This window comes from Melanerpes formicivorus, unplaced genomic scaffold (assembly GCF_026170545.1).
Source record: "Melanerpes formicivorus ecotype bairdi unplaced genomic scaffold, bMelFor1.0.p_v2 SCAF_295, whole genome shotgun sequence".
NCBI classification, from domain to species: Eukaryota; Metazoa; Chordata; class Aves; order Piciformes; family Picidae; genus Melanerpes; species Melanerpes formicivorus.
In genome coordinates, this window is record NW_027142647.1 from 18681 (window position 1) to 38470 (window position 19790).

Sequence of the window (19790 nt, forward strand, 5' to 3'; positions counted from 1 at the left end):
TAATTGGTAAAGTTTTTATCCACTTGATCAGCATCTCTATCATTAACCACACCACGTGGTAAGTTATTAATTTGTAGATGTGGGTCCAAAAGATCCAGCCAAAAGCCCATGAAAAGGCTTGGACCATCAGGTTCTTTAAAATTGCCATTTCTACTTCAAGCTACTTTTTCAGAAAAAAAAAAAAGGTATTGCTTTCCCAATACAAGATCAATTTCCAAGCCCCACGTTGGAGGCGCCAAAAATTGTAGTGGTTTGAGCCTTAACTGAGAGTTAAAAGCTCAAATGGGGAAAAGGCTGAGAATCTCTTCCCCACTTCCCCCCCACCTCCTCCCTCCAAACAGGGAGAGGAGGGAAAAAAAAAGGTAAGGAGCAAATCCACTAATCAACAATCTGGAGTCAGCTTGGAAGTAGAGAGGCAAATAATTTTTTTTCTTCAAATATATATATATAGCAATAACAGGGAATAAGGTTCACAAGGGCAAGGAACAAGAATGGATGGGAGGGGAATAGAAAAAAAATAATAGAAAACCAGTCTGTCTCTGAAGAGGCGCAGAGGCAGCAGGGAGAAGGATCAGGTCCAGCCACGTGGCTGAGGATCAGGGGAGCAGCTGCAGTAGCTCTCATCCAGCAGAGGCAGGAGCCAAAAAGGAGATCCAACAGCTATGAGGTCCTGCTTTTTATACCCTTGCTGGGCAGGGAGGGGGGAGTGGAACAGACTCAGCTTTCCCAGGGGGGAGACGCCCTTCAGGGAGTGTAAAGTACCCGCAAGCCCTCCACCCTGCTTTCTTCTTTTGTTTTCAGAAAAAGGTGTTAACCCACCACAGGGGCAACAGCAGGACCCCAGCTCCCAGCATCCCAGAGTCCCAGGGCACCTCCCAGCCTCTTCCGCCTCCTCCTGCCCACTACATTTCACCACTCCAGGGGCTGAGGCACATCAGGTGTTGGAATTTGGAAACTCCCCAGGCTTGTGGGGGTCAGTTGTGTGCAGGAGATGATGTTTGGGGTTGGGATTTGGAGGGTGGTGGGAGAAGGTTGGAGGTGGTTTGGTCTTTGTGGGTCAGTGCTGCTGTCTCCATTGCCTGAGCCAGGAGAGATCAAAGGACAGGGCCTGGGCCAGGAACCATGCTGCCAATGCCACCAGGCTTGAGGAGAGCAGGACAAGACCACTTGTAAGCCCCAGGGTACTTCAGGGCACTGATCACAGGAACCTGGGTTCTCAGCACAGGTATTAGAGGTCTGTGCCCACACTGTGGCAGAAACTGAAGGTTTGAGGTCCCCTCTGCATTCTCTCCTCCAGCTGGGTGTTGGGAGTCAGGGACTGTCATGATCCAGGTAAGATCTGAAGGTTTGAGGTCCTGGGCTCAGGTGCTTTCATCTTCCCTATTGCAGAGCTGTGACTCCTCCCTCCCACAGTATGGCCTCACAGAAGGATCCAGACAAGAGTTGGGAGGAGAAGCAGCACCCAGAGATCAAGTTGGAGAAGCCAATATGCAGTCCCAAGGGAGAGGAGGATGAGGAGGAAAAAGAGGACAAGATGGAGGATGATGCTGAGAATGACAACTATGAAGAGGAGGATAATGATGATGGTGAAGGTGACCAGAATGAGGGGGAGGAATGTGTGGAGGAGGATGAAGCCAGAGCAGGTCCCTCAGTGTCACCCAAAGAGCTGAATCAGTGCCTTGAGTGTGGGCAGAGTTTCCCAGGTGGCTCAGAGCTAGCGAAGCACCACTGCCCGCAGCCTGGCTCCCGGCCCTTCGTTTGTGGTGACTGTGGCAAGAGGTTCCGCTGCAACTCGGAGCTCATGCAGTACCTCCGCACCCACACTGGAGAGAAACCTTTCACCTGCGCTGACTGCGGACAGCGCTTCACCCGGCGCTCCAGCCTCATCCGGCACCGCCTCACCCACACTGGAGAGACGCCCTTCTCTTGTCACCGCTGTGGCAAGCGCTTCAGGCAGATCTTTACTCTTAGGCAACACCACCTCACCCACACCAGGGAGAAGGCCTTCACCTGCAGGGACTGCGGCAAAAGCTTCAAACAGAGCGCCACTCTCACCATCCATCGCCGCATCCACACTGGAGAGCATCTGTTCCCCTGTGCTGAGTGCGGCAAGAACTTCACGAGTACCACATTAATCCAGCACCGACTCATCCATAATGGTGAGAAACCTTACAGCTGTACGGACTGCGGCAAGAGCTTCACCCAGAGGGGACACCTCACAGAGCACCGGCGTGTGCACGCTGGCGAAAAGTCTTTCAGCTGTGCTGAGTGCGGCAAGGCATTCCGACATTGGGGCACGCTCATTCAGCACCACCGCACCCACACTGGTGAGAAGCCGTTCACCTGTGCTGACTGTGGCAAGAGCTTCAGCCAGAGGGGCACGCTCATTGATCACCGCCGCACCCACACTGGAGAGAAGCCGGTACCTGTCCTGACTGTGGCAAGAGCTTTAGAAACAGGAGCAATCTCATTGTTCACCGCCGCACCCACACCGGTGAGAAGCCCTACAACTGTGCAGATTGTGGCAAGAGCTTCCGCCACCAGGGCACGCTCGTTGGTCACCGCTGCACCCATATTGGTGAGAAGCCGTTCACCTGTGGTCACTGTGGGAAGAGCTTCAGCAAGAGGGGCTCTCTCATTTGCCACTGCCGCACCGACACCTGTGAGAAACCTTTCAGTTTTGCGGCGTGAGGTATGAGCTTCACCCAGAAGGGGTACCTCAACAAGCACCGCAGCACCCACAACTGAGAGCAGCCTGCACTGGAGGGGAGGCATAAATCCACCTAGAATCTGTTGGGTAATCGTGACCCCTCTGAGAGGGCCTTTCCAGCACCAAAATCATCCCTTTTTCCTTTGCAATTCTCAGGGACTGGGGATACCAGCAGCAACCAACACCTTCTGCCCTTCTGAACACCAATTATTGCTAATGAGAACAGTTACAGTCCTGAGTCAGCACAGCTGGAGCTCCCAGTGGAGATGGGCAGGGCTTTGCCAGGGTCTGTCTGGTTCTTCTCTTATGCTTTGTGTCTCCCTGGGGTAAGAAATCCTCTGTCCGTTGACCAATTGTCTCAATAAAACCCAAAAGTTACCCAAATCCTGTCTGTTTGCTTTTATTTCAGATATCCCTGCCACAATGCCTGAATTTTGGGGGCATTTGCTCCCAAGGGATGGGGTGGAGCTGTGTGCCCAGTTCAGGGAGGGGAAAATGAGGTTCTCAGAGGAGTCTTGAGGAGCATCTCAGAGGCATTCTGCAGGGGCTTTCAGGTGATCTTACATGTTTGGGATTTGGATGGTCCTAGGACTGACTCTTGGGATCTTTGGAGGGTGTAGGGGGAAGCTGATGGAGATCTTTGGAAGAACTCAGAAAGCTTCTGTTAGCTTTCCACTCTGGGGCTGGAACAGGTTGAAGAGCTGAGAAGATGTTAAGCTGCCTGTTCCCCCCCAAAACAGAAGTGAGGGAAAAATAACAGACACAGGAACCAAAAAACCCTCTGGGTTGAGATAAGGACTTGAGATAAGACCAAAAGAGTTGAATCCAAAGGAGATCCCATAATGCACACTGACCTGAGGCTGTTTGCAGAAAGAAGCACAGCAGTCAGCAGCAGCAGACAGGAGTTAAATCCCTTCAGCCCTCCCCCTCAGCAAAGAGCCAGCACCTGAGAGCCAGAACCCAACAGCAGCAAACAGAACAGGAAGCCTCTCATGTTGCCATCTGAACTTCAAGCCCTGTAGTACTTTGCTCCAGCCAGCACTGTCCCTGTGAAGGTGGCATGAGGCAGGATGGAGTAGTGGCAGCAAATTTTCAACTTAACCTTTGATATTCCCAAGCCCTCATACTGTGCCACCTGCACCATGCCCAGCAGCAATCAGCAGCACACCTCAGGCACTGTCCATTCTCACTCCACAGGAGGTTGCTTTGCAGTACCCAGAGGGCCACCTCTGGGACAATCGAGTCCAGTGACTCCTTCCATGCCTCCAAGTGAAAGCAAACTCTGGCTTGCATCCCAGTACTCAGCTTCCAACACATCCAGGTGTGGGGATCCTCCTGTCACACCAGAAACACAGATGGGTTCCACCCCTTGTGGTTTGATGGTGTCAGAGCACTCTGGGCACCTGTATCTACTAAAGCTTTGTCCTCTCATGGGTTCAGCTTGCCAGACCATTGGTTCTGTGTGGTCCAACAAACCAATTTGTCTCTCCCTTCCATCTGGTTGCAGGCAGAGCCCCTCTAATTCTGCCTTGGGTCCCTTGTATCTTGTGAAGATGCTTTGGGAGTCCCTTCAGGAGGACCAGAAGCAGTTTCAGCTTCCCTGCTCTTCTTAGGTCATTTCCCAGTGGACGCTGAGGCAGCATCTCTGGGGGGACAATTCCCCTGTAAGTCACAGACTCCTGCAGCCAGGACTGGATTGGATTTTCCTTTCCACTTCCTCATGTCCTCCCCATGGTCACACAAGTAAAGCAGAGGGTGTGTTGTGGTGTGTGCCTCCCTAATTCTCTCCCTTGGACAGGGGAGCAGCTGCTTCTCATGGCTGAAACACAGGACTGTACAGGTGGGGAATAAAAGCTTCTTCTGGAGCTGATGGAACTCCTGGGACAATTCCTTCACAGCTGAAACACAGCCCTGGACAGAGAAGCAGAGATTTCCTTTGCCTTGCTGGGGCCTGCTGCTTGTTTCATCCACTGTTTGTCCTTGGCCATCTTCCAAAGCCAGAGATAAGAACCAAGCCAGCAGCCCAGGCTCTCTCTCTTGTTCCCATGGGAACCCTGATCCCTCCTGGTCCTTTGCAGGATCAGCTGCTTTCCTTGTAGGCTTCTTTATCCCTACAGGAGTGTTGTAGATGTGCCCTCAGGAATGAGCAGCAAGGATATCAATGAACAGATATATTGGTAGTCTATTGATATACAAACTATGCAGCAGGGGATTTAGTTTCTATTCACAGGTAGCAGTATTGGGTTGGTGGAACCACCTCTGCAGAACGTTTGTGCCTGGGCACTTCAGAGGAACCAAATGAGTTATAGAATTTAGAGTTGAAACTGATTGGAAAAGCAGTGGGGGAGGGGTTGGTCGGTGACCGGCAAACCCTCAACCCAGGACAGTTTCAGCACTACCTGAACCCAAATTCTATAAAGCAAAGGTTTGGCTTCCTCACGAGCTGAGAACCTCATGAAATCTTTCCTTGGTGATGTGTTTAGAGTCCTGACAGCGTGGCACGGCTGTGCCCTCATGAGGAACTAGAGAACGGCGCCGATCGCGTGGCTGTGCCGCGGGGTTGCTGCTTCTCCCAGAGCACAAAGTTCCTGGAGCCTCCCAGGGGAAGCTTCAGAGGCTTTTGCCGCTGGCTCCACGAAGCGCAGCACCTGGCAAAGGTTCCCCGCTCTGGGGGCTGTAGCGCTTCAGGACCGGTGGTGCACAGGGGCTGCCATGGTTTCCTCCCGTGGCGATGGCTCATGCGGCAGTTGACCCCACGCTCCACGGCACTGCCCCCAGCTGGGCAACAGTGGCAGTGTGCAGCGAGGCCTTCTGGAGCTGCTTCAAGTCCTGGGCGAGGCAGATCGTAGCGGCACAGAGACGCACGCAGGCATAGGCACGGGCACCAGCGTGGGGGGCACTTGTTTACCAAACAACTCCTATTTACCATTTGCCCCAAAGAATACTGCTCCAGTCAGCACCCACTGCTAACACAATGATTAACCAATCAACTGATACTTTGCCAAATGAGCATAAGCACACGCTGTAAACAGGGCAAACAAACATGTAGCCTGGGCCTTGTTTGCCGCAGGGGTGGAAACATGCCCAGGCAGATTGTTGACCTGGACTCAGTGGGGCCAAGGTCCACCCCCACTAACTCTAGAAGGGAGGGGGGACCAAGGGGGTCTGAGTCACACACACAGAAGCATGTTCTGGTAATATTTGGGGCACAATCCTGGTCATAAGCACCATTCACTACGAGGGGCAGCTGATCCTGTCACAGGCTGATTCTGACACAGCTGCCATGCCTGTGGCACTGTCTGTAGGTCCAGAGACCTTCTCTTGCCCCTGAGCCCTCTGCACAGAGATGAGAATGCATCGAGAAGCATGGGCCAGGCATTGAGAAGCATGGGCTAGGCCCAAGCACATTGCAGTGATTTCTGTCTCTCAGGAACTCCCAGGCTGACAACAGACTTTTCCCAAACCTCTCCCCAGCTGGGGAGGATTTTGCACTTGCTCAGGGGTGAAATTCCAAAGCACCAGAGGTGACCAGCAGCCTAAGAATTTGCCCCTTCTCTCCCCCCAACCCCTGCCACTCCTCAGTATCCAGCATCTGGGCAGATCTCACAGTGGTTTCCTTGGGAGTGTCCTGTATTGCTCTGGATGAAATCAGAGTAAGCTGCCCGGCAGTGGGGAGCACATCTCTGAGTCATTGCCCTAAGCTAACACTGAGCACCATCAGCAGCACAAACAGGACTACAGCTCGTCAGACCCCGAAAGCCAATCCATCAACATAGTGAACACACTACAGGTAAGAAAACTTCTGTCAAACTCTGTTGACAAGCCTCAAGCCTTAACTGAATCATCTTCTTATTTCTTTTTGTTACCACAATCCTTTTGTCTCCTGCCAAAATCTGTCCTCATTAAGGCAGCTGCTTTCCTGCCCCATGTTGGGCATCAGAAAAGGAATGTACTGGGTTCAGCTGAACCAGCAGCCTAACCTCTCTGCCTCCCCCAACACAGAACTGAGGGGAAAAGAACACCACACAAAACCTCTTTGTGTGGATACAGAAACAAATGAGAGAAGAGTTTCCTGAGCAAATCAGATCATCAGAATGCAAAAGTACAGTGACCTCAGCCTGTGTGCAGAAAAGGCACAGTGGAAAGCAGCAGCAAGCAGCAGCAAGCAAGGCAAAAGCCCAAACCAGGGAGCTGCTCCCCTACCCCTCCCTGTCCCACTGCCATCCCAGCAGAGCAGCCAACACCCAAAAAATCCCAGAACCCAGAAGCAGCAACTGGAACAGGGAGCTTCCCATGCTGCAACCTGAACTTCAAGCCCCACAATCCTTTGCTCCAGCCAGCACTTTCATTTCTGAGGCTGTCATGGCTGCAGCATGGTCTGGATAACAGCAGCAGAGTAAACTTAACCCATGACAATCAGGAGCCCCTCTAAGTGAAACGGAAAGAGCCTCTCAGCTTCTGTGAACAACTTACACTGCTTTGAAGGCAGCTGGACTTGCCACATGGATGCATTAGCTGAGAACCCAGAAGAGCCCAAAGGGGCAGTGGAAGGTGACTTCAGAAGGATCCTTGAAGATGAAGCTCAAACAGACTTCATGATTTGTAGCTGGAACCTTGGTATTTCCTGCTGGGATCTCCTTTGGATTCAGAGACCTGTGACAATTCACAGAGTCACAGGTGACAGGATGTTAGGGGTTGGGAGGGACCTCTGGAGATCTCTGAGTCCCTCTGCCAGAGCAGGACCATAGAATCCAGTGCAGGTCTCACAGGAACACATCCAGACAGGGCTGGCAAGTCTCCAGAGAAGGAGACACCACAGCCTCTGTGGGCAGCCTGTTCCTGGGCTCTGTCACCCTTACAGTCAAGAAGTTCTTCCTCCTGTTGAAGTGGAACTTCCTGTGCTGCAGTTTCCATTCATTGCCCCTTGTCCTATCCCAGGGCACAAGTGAGCAGAGGCTGTCCCTGCCTCTTGCTTCCTGACCCCCAGCCCTCAGATATTGATAGACATTGATCAGATCCCCTCTCAGCCTTTTCCTCTCCAGACCAAACAGCCCCAGGCCTCTCAGCCTCTCCTCATCAGGCAGTGCTGCAGTCCCTTCAGCATCCTCACAGCCTCTGTAGCAGAACCCTGTCCCTCTTGAACTGGGGAGCCCAGAGCTGGATGCAATATTCCAGGTGGGGCCTCCCCAGGGCAGAGTAGAGGGAGAGGAGAACCTCCTTGGATCTGCTGGCCACACTCTTCCAAATGCATCCCAGGATCCCATTGGCCTTCTTGGCCACCAGGGCACATTGCTGTCCCATGCAAAACTTGCTGTCCACCAGAACTCCCAGGTCCTCCATGGGGCTGCTCTCTAACTATTTGTTCCCTTGAGTGCTGTAGGGTTCACATTGCTCTGGACATTGCATGGTGCAGATCACCTCCAGTGAATCTGAGGCTCCCCAGAAATTGCCAGTGGGTTCCTCTTAATCACATGGATCCTGTCCCAGCAGGCACTAGTGCAGGAGAAGGAACAGCAGACTGAAGAGAAGGAGAAAGGGAACTGAAAATCTCATCACCTGAATCTAGAAAGAAAGCCCTTGGTAGCAAATGTCCATTCTGGATTGATACAGAACACAACACAGAGAGCTGATGACAGCAATGGCTGGGGGTGCCCTGAGAACCCTAAGGAAGGGCTGGAGGGGGGAGGGCATTCACTGGAATTCCAATATGTGACAATACCTCTGGACATACTGAGAATCACAGAATTGTCAGGGTTGGAAGGGACCTCAAGGATCATCCAGCTCCAAGCCCCCTGCCATGGGCAGGGACACCTCGCACCAGAGCAGGTTGCTCACAGCAATATCCAGCCTGGCCTTCAAAGCCTCCAGGGATGAGACTTCCACCACCTCCCTGAGCAACCTGTTCCAGAGTCTCTCCACCCTCATGGGGAAGAATTTCTTCCTAACATCCAATCTGAATCTCCCCACTTCTAGTTTTGCTCCATTCCCCCCAGTCCTATCCCTACCCAACACCCTAAAAAGTCCCTCCCCAGTTTTCTTGTAGCCTCCTTCAGATATTGGAAGGCCACAAGAAGGATTCCTTGGAGCTTTCTCTTCTCCAGACTGAACAACCCCAACTCTCTCAGTCTGTCCATTAGCAGAGCAGCTCCAGCCCTATGCTTATCCTCATGGCCCTTCTCTGAACACCTTCCAGCACTTCCAGATCCTTCTTGTAATAGATGTCCAGAACTGGACACAGAGCTCCAGGTGGGGAGTGGGAGAATCACCTCCCTGGCCCTGCTGGCCACATTTCTCTTGTTACAGCCCAGGATACAATTGGCTCTCTGGGCTGCAAGTGCACACTGGTGGCTCCTGTTGAGCTTGTGGATGAACACTTCCCTGAAGGATAATCCAGAATTAGAAGCACAGGATGGGGATGGAAGAGGCTCCTGATCCAAAGAAGAGATATTCCAAATGTGTCCAGAGATGCAACCTAACTGATTAGCAAACATTGACTGCCTGAAGTCAAGGCACCTCTGTGGGAAAAACACTCAGGCTGTGCATCCATCCAGGCTGTTGCCATCCCGTAATAAGGAACAAACACACAGGGTGGGCAGCACCAGGAGGAAAGGGAAAGTATTGGAGATGTGGCAGTAAAGGCAGGAAAAGATTACCCCTCAGCTGGTCAGGAATCTGTGCCCCTGGGGCAGTGCTCCCAAATACAACTGTGGCTGATCAGTAAGAGGCTCAAAGTTGGGTCCAAGGAGATGTGAAATGGCACAAATGAAACAATGCTGCAAAGGAAAGGGCCTCTGCTTGGCACAGCTTGGCCTGATGCTTTCTGCCTTGCTCAGGAGAAAGTGAAGCAGAAAAGGCCATGGTGAAGATCTCTGCTCTTCCAGTCCTCTGGAATAGGACTGCAGGTGCAGGATCAGCTTCCCAGGGAGGAGTGAAACAGGTTGCAGAAATAGCTGCTCAGGAGGGAATGGCTCCAGGCATGGTCTTTGCCTCAGAAGGAGGAGTGGGCACAGCACTGAACACAAGCTGTTGTGTTTCCATGGATCAGAGAGGAAGGACATCCATAGACATGGGTGAGAGATGGGAACAAAGCAGGATTGTGCAGGAAGGAGGAGCCAGCACCAGTTCTGCACCATGGGGGTAGTGGGACACTAGAACAGGTTGTCCAGGGAGGGGGTTGGGGTGCCTATCCCTGGAGGTATTGAAGGTGAGGCTTGACAGGGCTCTGGGCAACCTGATCTACTTGAGTATGACCCTGGGAAGGTTGGACAAGATAACCTCTGGAGGTCCCTTCCAGCCCAGCCCATTCTGTGATCAGTGAGATATGGGAACCCAGCAGATTCTGCATGAAGTGCAAAAGGAAGACACCACCTGGGGCTTCTCAGAGCTCTGGGCCTGGCTATGGTTGTGGATTCCTGCCTTGGACTTCAGTCTCAAGAAGTTGGTTGGAGCAATAACCCTGAGCTTGTTCCCCTTTGTTTGCATGGCTGTTAGAGTGCAGGGCATGTGTGAGTGCTGGTCTGCTTGAGGGAGCAGAACAGGGGACAGCAAGGACCTCTCTGGGAAGAGCTGGGGCAAATGTCACCTTAAAGAGCAGGCCCTAAGCCTCTGTGTTCTCCTAAGCTCCCATTGCAAGGACCAGGCCTAAGGCCTGTCTGCAGTTCATAGAGCAATACTGAGCAAGACTTTCCTGAGGTTCTTTTCCCTTCTTTCTGTTGCTTTTGGGAGACTCTTGAGTTTCTCATTCCATCAGCTGGGTAGGAGATGTTCTCCTCACCTTTCACTATGTGTTTTGGAATCTCTTGGGTTTGTCACCAGACACTGGTTTGGTCACCAGCTGTGTTCAAGCTTTTTCCTTCACCTTGTAATCACAGAAACACAGAATCAGCCAGGTTGGAAAAGACCTCAGAGATCAAGTCCAATCTATTACCCAACACCCCCTGACACTTAAACCATGGCTCCAAGTGCCACATCCAATATTTTTTGAACACTCTAGGGACAGTGACTCCACCCTCCCAGGGCAGCGCATTCCAGTGGCCAATTCCTCTTTCTGGGAAGAACTTTCCCTCACCTCCAGCCAAAACTTCCCCTGGTGCAGCCAACTATAAAACTGTAACAGGACTCCTTCCCAGTACAGATTGTGCCCACAACCAGGAAAGGCTACCCCACCTGAAGCCCTCTAACCACTCCTCTAGGACTCCTCCCAGTACAAACCATATCCCCTTACCCACTCCCTGACAGACTGGGCCCCATCACAGTACAAACTGTCTGACTGTTCTTCAGAGATGGAGTTTCTGGTGTGTCCTATCCCCAGTCAGAAAGGCACCACAGCATCTGGGAGGAACCATTCCAAATGCACTGGGGTCAAGCAAACCCTGCACACAGGGAAGAAGGCCAACTGCAGTTGGGCTGTGGCAGGAAGTATGGCCACACAGACTCAGATGTTGTCCTCCCTCAGACTCAGCACTGCTGTGGCCACATCTGGATGCTTGGTGTCTGGCTTTGGGAATGTCCAGACTGAAGGAATGGAGAGGAACTGCAGAGTCTGCAGAGGAGATCTACTATGATGGGGTTGACATCACTGTGGAGAGCCTGAGAGACCTGGGCTGCATCAGCCTGCTGAATGGAGGATCAGGGCACTGCCAGAGCAATGTGCACATGGCTGAAAGGTGAATTCAGAGAGGATGGAGCTGTCCTGGGGAGTGGGAAGAGAACAAAACCTCCACACAGTGCAGCTTGGAAGGTTCAGAGTGGAGATGAGGCCAAAGAAATGTCCCTGAAAGGGCAGAGCTGCTATGCATGAGGCCATCCAGAGGTGTCAGGAAACGGCAGGGAGAGCTGAGACAGCTCAAGGAAGGGATGGAAATAGCAGGGGCAGAGCTGGATGGGGAAGCAGGATTGGTGTCAGCAGACTGAAGGGAAAGAGCTGCAGGCATGGGACAGTGTAGGACAGGCTGCAGTAGGGATGGCCAAGGGCTCTGGCAAGGCTGAGAGGCCTTGGTCTTTGTCCTTGGTCTTTGTCCCCTTAGCTCTGGCAGTTCCCTCTGCCACCAAGGCCTGTGAGGAGAAACTTGGCTTTGAGGCTTTGAGGTTCTTCTAGTCCAAGGGCAGTGGTCAGGGCTTGGCCTTTCTGCTTCCTAGACCAAAGGCAAGTTTTTATGCCCTGTACTTTGCCTTTGTCTCCCTGCAATCATGGCCTCTAACAAGCTGCTCTAATGAGTCCCTGGGGAGCCTTTGTCAGTAACAAGCCTCAGTGAGGCCAATCAGTGCTTCAAGGTACTTTGGAGTTTGCTTCTGACTTGGACTTGTTGAGAGGCTTCTTGGCAGTAGCTTGGCAGAGTCTCCTGTAGTACCTAAGGATGATGTAATCATCCCCAAATACTCCATGGGGCTCATTAAATACTGCTGGACCTCTAATTATTGCCAAGGTTTCTGCAGCTAATTGGAGAGGGTTTTATTGAACAAAGCATCTTTTAAGGGTACATTTAATTCCTTTTCAGCAGGAGTTGTCTCTTTGCAAGCAAACCACAGCAAAACCTGACAAGGTCCTACCCTGGTCACTGCTCATCCACACTCCCCACTGCCCCCAGCAGAGCCCAGAGCCACAGGTGAGGGACAGGATCTGCCTTGCCAGGGGCTAGGGGTCAGGGCTTGGCCCTTTGGATCAATGAAACCCCTCCAGGTTTGCTTAGCAGCAGAGCCACCTTTAGCTGCTTGTCCTGACCTGTCAGCACTGCCTCAGTTCACTGCTCTCCCCAGCACCTGGAGATGCTTCAGTGCCTCCAGTGATGTTTCCCTTGCATCCACTGTCTCCTTCTGCTCTAACCAGACCCTGGGGACCCTTTCCCAGTATGCTTCACTGGGACCCATTACGAGTAGAAGAAACTTCAGAGTTTGAATCTGACTTTGACTTCTGGAAAGATTTCATCAGCTTCTCAGTCTCTGAGGTTCATGGACTTGGCAGCAAAGCCAGCAGAGAAGTTCTTTAAATGCCTTGGGCTGGTCCTCTGCTGCTGAGCTGGGCCAGACTCCTGGGCTGTAGGGAGCTTCTGGCAAGCAGGCAGTGCTGCAGGAGACAGATCTGGCCAGGAGCAGCTCCTCTGCACAGCACAGCAGGGCTGAGGACACTGCCAGAGGATCTCAGGGAGATGAGGAAGGCAGAGACAGCTTCAACGTGGCCAGGACTGGGAGGATGCTGAGAGCTCACTGGAGGAGACGTCACTGCAGTCACTGACACAGTGAGGCTGTGGGTGCAGGACACTGCAGCTGTAGCTCCTGGAGGCATCTCCATCTCAGCAGCTGACATTCAGCTGAAGTCTCCTGGAGTGTGCACACAGAAGGAGGACCAAAGCCCTTCAGTTCCATCCTGTGAGCAGCAGTGAGCAGAGCTGGGTAAGGAGAACTCTTCACCCCCATCCCCTCTGCCTTTCTCTCTTCCCTTCACTGTCTCTGCAGCACTGCAGGCCTGGTCCCTGTTTCTCCACCTCTCCGTGGGACTCTCATTCCCTGGGATTAGGCTGTTGGTCACTTTCCCATAGGTTTAGTGTGGTGGGGAATGAGCTGATCCATTCCTCCTGCAACTCAGGGACAGCAGTTACAATGAGGCTGAGAGAAGTGTGCCCTAACTTGTCACTGCCTTTCCCTCCTTGGACAGGTCTCCAGGGTCAGAGGCAGCAGATGGCCAACAGCAGCTCCATCACCCACTTCCTCCTCCTGCCATTCCCAGGCACAAGGCAGCTGCAGCTCCTGCACTTCTGCCTCTTCCTGGCCCTCTACCTGGCTGCCCTGCTGGGCAATAGCCTCATCATCACCACCATAGCCTGGGACCACCACCTCCACACCCCCATGTACTTCTTCCTCCTCAACCTCGCCCTCCTTGACCTGGGTGCTATCTCCACCACTGTGCCAAAATCCATCATCAATTCTCTGAGGGACTCCAGGGACATCTCCTATGCAGGATGTGTTCTCCAGGTCTTCTTTTTCATGTTCCTAATTGATGCAGAGTATTTTCTCCTCACCACCATGTCCTACGATCGCTATGTTGCCATCTGCAGACCCCTGCACTATGAGACCCTCCTGGGCAGCAGAGTTTGTCTCCACATGGCAGCAGCTGCCTGGGCCTGTGGAGCTCTCAATGCTCTGCTGCACACAGCCAATACATTTTCCCTGCCCCTCTGCCAGGGCAATGCTGTGGAGCAGTTCTTCTGTGAAATCCCCCAGATCCTCAAGCTCTTCTGCTCCACTTCCTACCTCAGGGAACTTTGGCTTCTTATGCTTAGTGTCTCCTTAGCATTTGTCTGTTTTGTGTTCATTGTGGTGTCCTATGTGCAGATCTTCAGGGCAGTGCTGAGGATCCCCTCTCAGCAGGGACGCCACAAAGCCTTTGCCACCTGCCTCCCTCACCTGGCTGTGGTCTCCCTCTTTCTCACCACTGCCTTCTTTGCCTACTTGAAACCTTCCTCCATCTCCTCCCCATCCCTGGATCTGGGGATGTCAGTTTTGTACTCAGTGGTGCCTCCAGCAGTGAACCCTCTCATCTACAGCCTGAGGAACCAGGAACTGAAGGCTGCCCTGAGCCAACTGATCCCTGGATGGTTTCAGAAGCAATAAACTCTTTGTCTTCCCCTGCAGAGCAGTTCTGGTGTACTCAGTGCAGGCCCAGCCTGGCTGCTGGAGTTCTGGCTGCTGCTGGTGCTGTTCCCCTTGTGAGAATGTTGTTCCCACACAAATATCTTTCCTCAGACCATTTCTGGTTCAGTGTTGTCCTGTCTGGTGCGACCCAGAGATTGCAGACATGAGGAGCTGTGCTCTCTTTGTGTTCAACATAATAAAGGACCCTGCAGGGAGTTGTTTCTTTAAGCTCCTTCCTCCAGGCTTCTGTGGAGCTGCCAGGTAGTGCCTGTGTGCAGAGGTGGAGGGGCAGAGTCCCAGCACAGCAGCAGTGCCAGGGAGCCCCAGAGCTTGGGCTGTCCTCAGCTGCTCTTTCTGCCCTTCCACCCTCTCCTGATGAGCCTCTGTGCTGGGGCAAGGCCTAAGTGCTCTGGCAGCTTGGGCACTGTGCTGCTGTGTGGCAGTGCTGGGATTGCAGTCAGGGACAGGCCAGGTCTGCTTGTGGGACAGAGCTGTGCTCTAGAGCAGCACTGCCATCAGAACAGGAGGTCTCCTCACGCCTTCATACCCCAACCTCCTCCCATTACAGACTGCACCTACTCAGAGTCAAAACTGGATACCCTGACCCCCTTCCAGTATAGACTCAGTTGAAACATGGTTCCTTTTTCCCCTCCCAGTACAGATGTGGCCAGGACAAGCTAGCTCATATTTTCTTCTTCCTCTACAGTCTGTGTCCCATCCCAGCACAGAATGTATCCCCTGGCTCCCTTCCCAGTACCATCTGCATCCATCCTAGTACAAACTTCACACCCTCATGCCCTCCCATTACAGCCTGCACCCTGTCCCAGTCCAAACAGGATCCCTTTCATCCCTCCAAATGTACATTGGGCTTTTTCTCAGCAAAACCTAAGTCCCTTTATGCACTCCTGGTGCAGACTGGGCCCTGTCACAGTCACAACTCCATACCCTAATCACACCAGAGTCCAGGCTGGGCCATCTCCCAGTTCAAACTGGCTCCCATTAACATCTCCAAGATCAGCCCCAGCCCTGTCCCAGTACAAACTGATTCCACTCATCCCATCCTGTGCTGTTTAATATTTTTATCAGTGCTATAGACAGAGGGATGGAGACACCATCAGCAAGTGTGCAGATGGCACCAAGCTGAGTGGTGCTGTTGAGACACCAGAGGGACAGGATGGCATCCAGAGGGCCCTGGACAAGCTGGAGAGGTGGTGCCCAGGTGACCCTCATGAGGTTCCACAAGAGCAAGAGCAGAGTCCTGCAGCAAATGTCTGCAGGGAGAGGGACAGAGACAGAGGCAATGGCATCAAAATAAAGCAGAGCAGATTTAGATTGGATGTGGAGAAGTTTTTTATCATGAAGGTGGTGGAACACTGCAACAGGTTGCCCAAGGAGGTGGTTGCAGCTCTTTCTCTGCAGATATTCAAAGTCAGGCTGGACAGGACTATGGGCAACCTGATCTAGTTGAGGATGTCCTTTGCTGACTGCAGGAGGTTGGACTAGATGACTTTTGGAGGTCCCTTTCAACCCAAACCATTCTATGATTCTATGATTCCAGTACAGATTGGGCCTCAATGAAGTACAACTGGATCCCCTCACCCCCTCTCAGCACCACCTGGATCTCTCCCAGTGCCAAATGGGTGCAGGACAGACTGAACTCCCTCCCAGTGCAGAATGCATCCACAGACCTCCTGTCAGCACACACTGTGCTCTCTCCCAGCACAAACTGGACCCATCCCAGTTCACTCTGCAACCTCTTCTTGTAGAAATCAGATCTCATGGTCCCCTCCCAGTCTAGACTGGGCCATGTGCCAATACAAACTGCTTTGCTTTTGCCCCTCCCAGTTCAGACTTGGCTCTCTCCCACTACTAACTTGCACCCCTGTCCCACTCCCAGTACAGACTGGGCTCCCTCCCAGTACTAACAGGAGCCCCTAGTAAAGTCTTGGACACTTCCCTGTAAAAGCTGACCCCATGGCCTCTCCCAGTAACACTGGGCCTTATACCAGGACACTCTGAAACCCTAATCCTCTCCCAGTACAGCCTGGGCCCTTCCTGTCCAAACTGGATCCCTGCAGTTTGGGGCTCCCCAGGTCAAGAGAGACAGAGATCTGCTGGAGAGAGTCCAACAGAGGGTAGGAGGATGAGGAAGGGACTTGAACATCTCTGTGGCCAATCCACTATCCATTATTGACCTGGAGTCCTGGCTCACTGGAGAGGTCCCAGGGCATTAGAGAGGAGCAAATGTGACACCCAGCTCCAAGAAAGGAAGAAAGGAGGATCCAGGAAACTATAGAGCTGGCAGTGTGAGCTGGGTAGCAGGGCAGGGCATGGAGCAGAGCATCTACAGCACCATTGTTGTTTCTTACCTAAGATGAAAATGTATGCTGTGTTACAATTAATTTTGACTTTCCCTTTAACTATCTAAGATTATGGCAAACCGGTGAGGTGACAAATAAATCCATGTGAACATTTCCTCTAATCACACAACAATCAAACCACCATAATGTTCAGTCCTAATGCAGATGTCTGATTGTTTTGGTACTTTCTTCTGATTGATGCTTTTGATCCCAGATTATCCTAACAGTTATTGTGATGGATGTTCGGCTGCATGGGAAATGCTGTTCCTTCATATTCTTGATTCTTCTGCCCTTGTTTATTGCGGTGATTGCAGCTGACGTGCAGTTAGTTATCTCTGGCTGCTATCACTAAACCCCCTTAGCTATACAACATGTATCCTCTTCTTTTTTTTGTTACTTTTTTTCCTTGACATATTTTTAACTATTTTTTTATTATTTTAATTTTTTAATTTAATTTATTTTTAAATTATTTTTTAATTTATTTTAGCATTTTTATTAATTTTAATTTAAAAAAAAATTAAAAACACATTTATTTTTTAATCCAATTTTATATTTAATTATTATTTTTTATTTTTCTTTTTTGATCTTATATTTTAAAAAAGTATTTTAATTTTTTTTGTATGTTTGTTTTGTTTACCCTATTTTTTAAAAAAATGTAATAGTTTTTATTGCAATTTAAAAAAAAATTAACCAATTTCTGAAATTTCTTATTTTGTTATTTAATTAATTTTTTATTTTTAAATTTTGTTTTGTTTTTGTTATTTTTATTTTATGTTTCAAATATAATTTTAATTTTATTTTTTTATTGTTTTTATTTTTATTTTAATGTTATTTTTAATTATTTTTTAATTTTTATTTTAATTAGTTTTTAATTTATTTTTTAAATCTAATTTTTAATTTAACTATTTTTTTAATATGCCATTTAAATATTTTTCTTTTGTCATTATATGTATTTTTTGTTCTATAATTTTTAATAATTTTTTTTGTAATTTTATTTTTTTAATCTATTATTTATTTATTTATTTATGCCTTGATTTTTATTTAATATAATTTAATTTTTATTAATTATTTTTTTATGGTATTTTATTTTGTAATCTAACTTTTTAATTATTTTTTTAATTTAATTTAAAAAATATTTTAAATTGTTTTTTATTTTAGTTTTTCCCTTTTTTAATATTTTTTAAAACTTTTTTTTCCATTTAATTTTTTGTCCTTATTTTTCATTTAAATTTTTTAATTTATATATATTTATATATATATAATATATATATATAGTTTTAATCTAGTAATCCCTATCTTAATAATCCTTATAATTTTTTTTGCTAATAATCCTTACGGGTTTTGTTTATAGTTATTTTTTGTTAGTAATCCTTATGGTTTTTTTGTTTTTGAACTATTATTTTGTTTAATTATTTATAATTTTTAATATATTCCTTTTTAATTTTTTAAAATTATTATTATTATTATTTTGTTATTTTGTACTTTATTTTTTGTATCTAATTTTTTTGTCATTTAGTTATTTTTTATGTTTTTTTAATCAAATTTGCTTGTTTTTTTTTAATTTTACAATTTTTTTATATTGGTTTTTTGCTTTTTGTATTTTTTTGTATTTTTTTATTTTTTTCTAGTCAATGTCTAAGAAGGAAATAGAAAGACGTTTCATTATCTAAGGAATACTTTTAAAAATGAATACCTATTTATTACAAACCTTAACTATATTACATGGACCCCCTTTGAAATGCCCAGATGCACAACTAAGAAGGTTCGAACAAGAAGAAAATCTTACAATTTGAACTCATTGCTAAGTACTTACACCTTACTACAATTATTACGTACTAAGCACCTGTAAATACCAAATGCTTACTATTCATTATGCTTACCAGGAAGACTTAGCAAAACTCTAAATAACAAATCTCTGATAGACATTACAATCAGAAATGATGAAATTACCACTGTTGCTTTAAATCAGAGCAGATCTTTGGTAGACTAGAGTCTTACCTGAAAAGGGAGGGGTGGGGGATGGAGGGAGGCTGGCATAAAGGTGTGTTCTAATTGCAATTGTTCCTGCACTAGGGTCTTAACAACTTGTAGCGTAGAAATTGCAAGCTCTGATGTGGTATTAACAGAGTATTTGTCACCATGTGTGTGTCATACGGGGTTAACAAGCGTGCTGAAAACAAATGATCAGTTATAACAGTTGTGTATCCTGACTTTAACCCATAGGTAATTATAGCTTGTTTAGCTTCTTTTCACATTTTCCAGTCCAGAGATTGCCATATTCTTTGTTGACCTTCTAATACCACAGGAGATGCATGTACAGGAAAATTTACAGATTCTCCATCTATTACTGCATTTCTCACAATGCCTTTCCATCGGTGCAGCGGAGCATCTCCCTGTCCCTCCCACCTCTCGATCCCTTACACTATTGTCCCTTCATAATTCGATTGTAGCCTCCATCGCAGTGATATCATCTGCTGATAATGCCTGGGATCTAAGGGGCAAGGAGGGTAGCAGAGCTGGAGCCACTGGGGGGGCCACTGATGGGGGGGCCACCGCTGGGGGGGCCACCACTGGGGGGACTGTTGCCGGTGTCTGTGCTGCCAGTGTCAGTGGTGTGTTAGTCCAGGCTGCCTTGGTCAAGGCCGCTGCGGCCGCTGGGGCTCACGACAGGGGTCTGGGCATAAAGATGCCATAATCATGAGCCTCCAAGTGTTCCATTTTTCCTAATAGGAGGTGCAAAACAGAGTCAGTGCTGTTAGATTTCTTAGAGTAGTTGTTTTCATCTTCTGAATCCAAGCCATCGCTGTCGTTATTAGAGGAAGATGTTGATGGAGGGGATCGAAGACACTGAACCACAGGTTTCACTACCTTTTTATTGCTTTTCTTCTGCTTGGGACAAACAGCAGCCATGATGTCTGGTGAAAAGAATAGTGAAGAGGTGATTGGGAACAGTCAGCATGGCTTTGCCAAGGGCAAATCCTGCCTGACCAACCTGGTGGCCTTCTATGAGCAGGTGACAAAATTAATAGATGAGGGGCGAGCAACTGATGTCGTTTACCTGGACCTGAGCAAAGCCTTCGACACTGTCCCGC

At 49.1% G+C, this 19790-nt stretch overlaps 2 protein-coding genes across 2 annotated transcripts in view; both read left to right on the plus strand.

The window, feature by feature from the left end:
* Nucleotides 1-1801: 1801 nt before the first annotated feature.
* LOC137458933 (zinc finger protein 84-like) overlaps nt 1802-19790 on the plus strand; it is a 123743-nt gene continuing 105754 nt past the window's right edge. Inside the window, exon 1 of the mRNA XM_068170217.1 lies at nt 1802-2422. Coding sequence (XP_068026318.1) covers nt 1802-2422 — 621 coding nt within the window. The remainder of the gene's footprint in view (nt 2423-19790) is intronic.
* LOC137458932 (olfactory receptor 14J1-like) lies at nt 13385-14287 on the plus strand (the record flags this gene model as incomplete). Its single annotated transcript, XM_068170216.1, has 1 exon — nt 13385-14287. A coding segment is annotated over exon 1 (903 nt), but the record flags the coding sequence as incomplete, so codon positions are not given.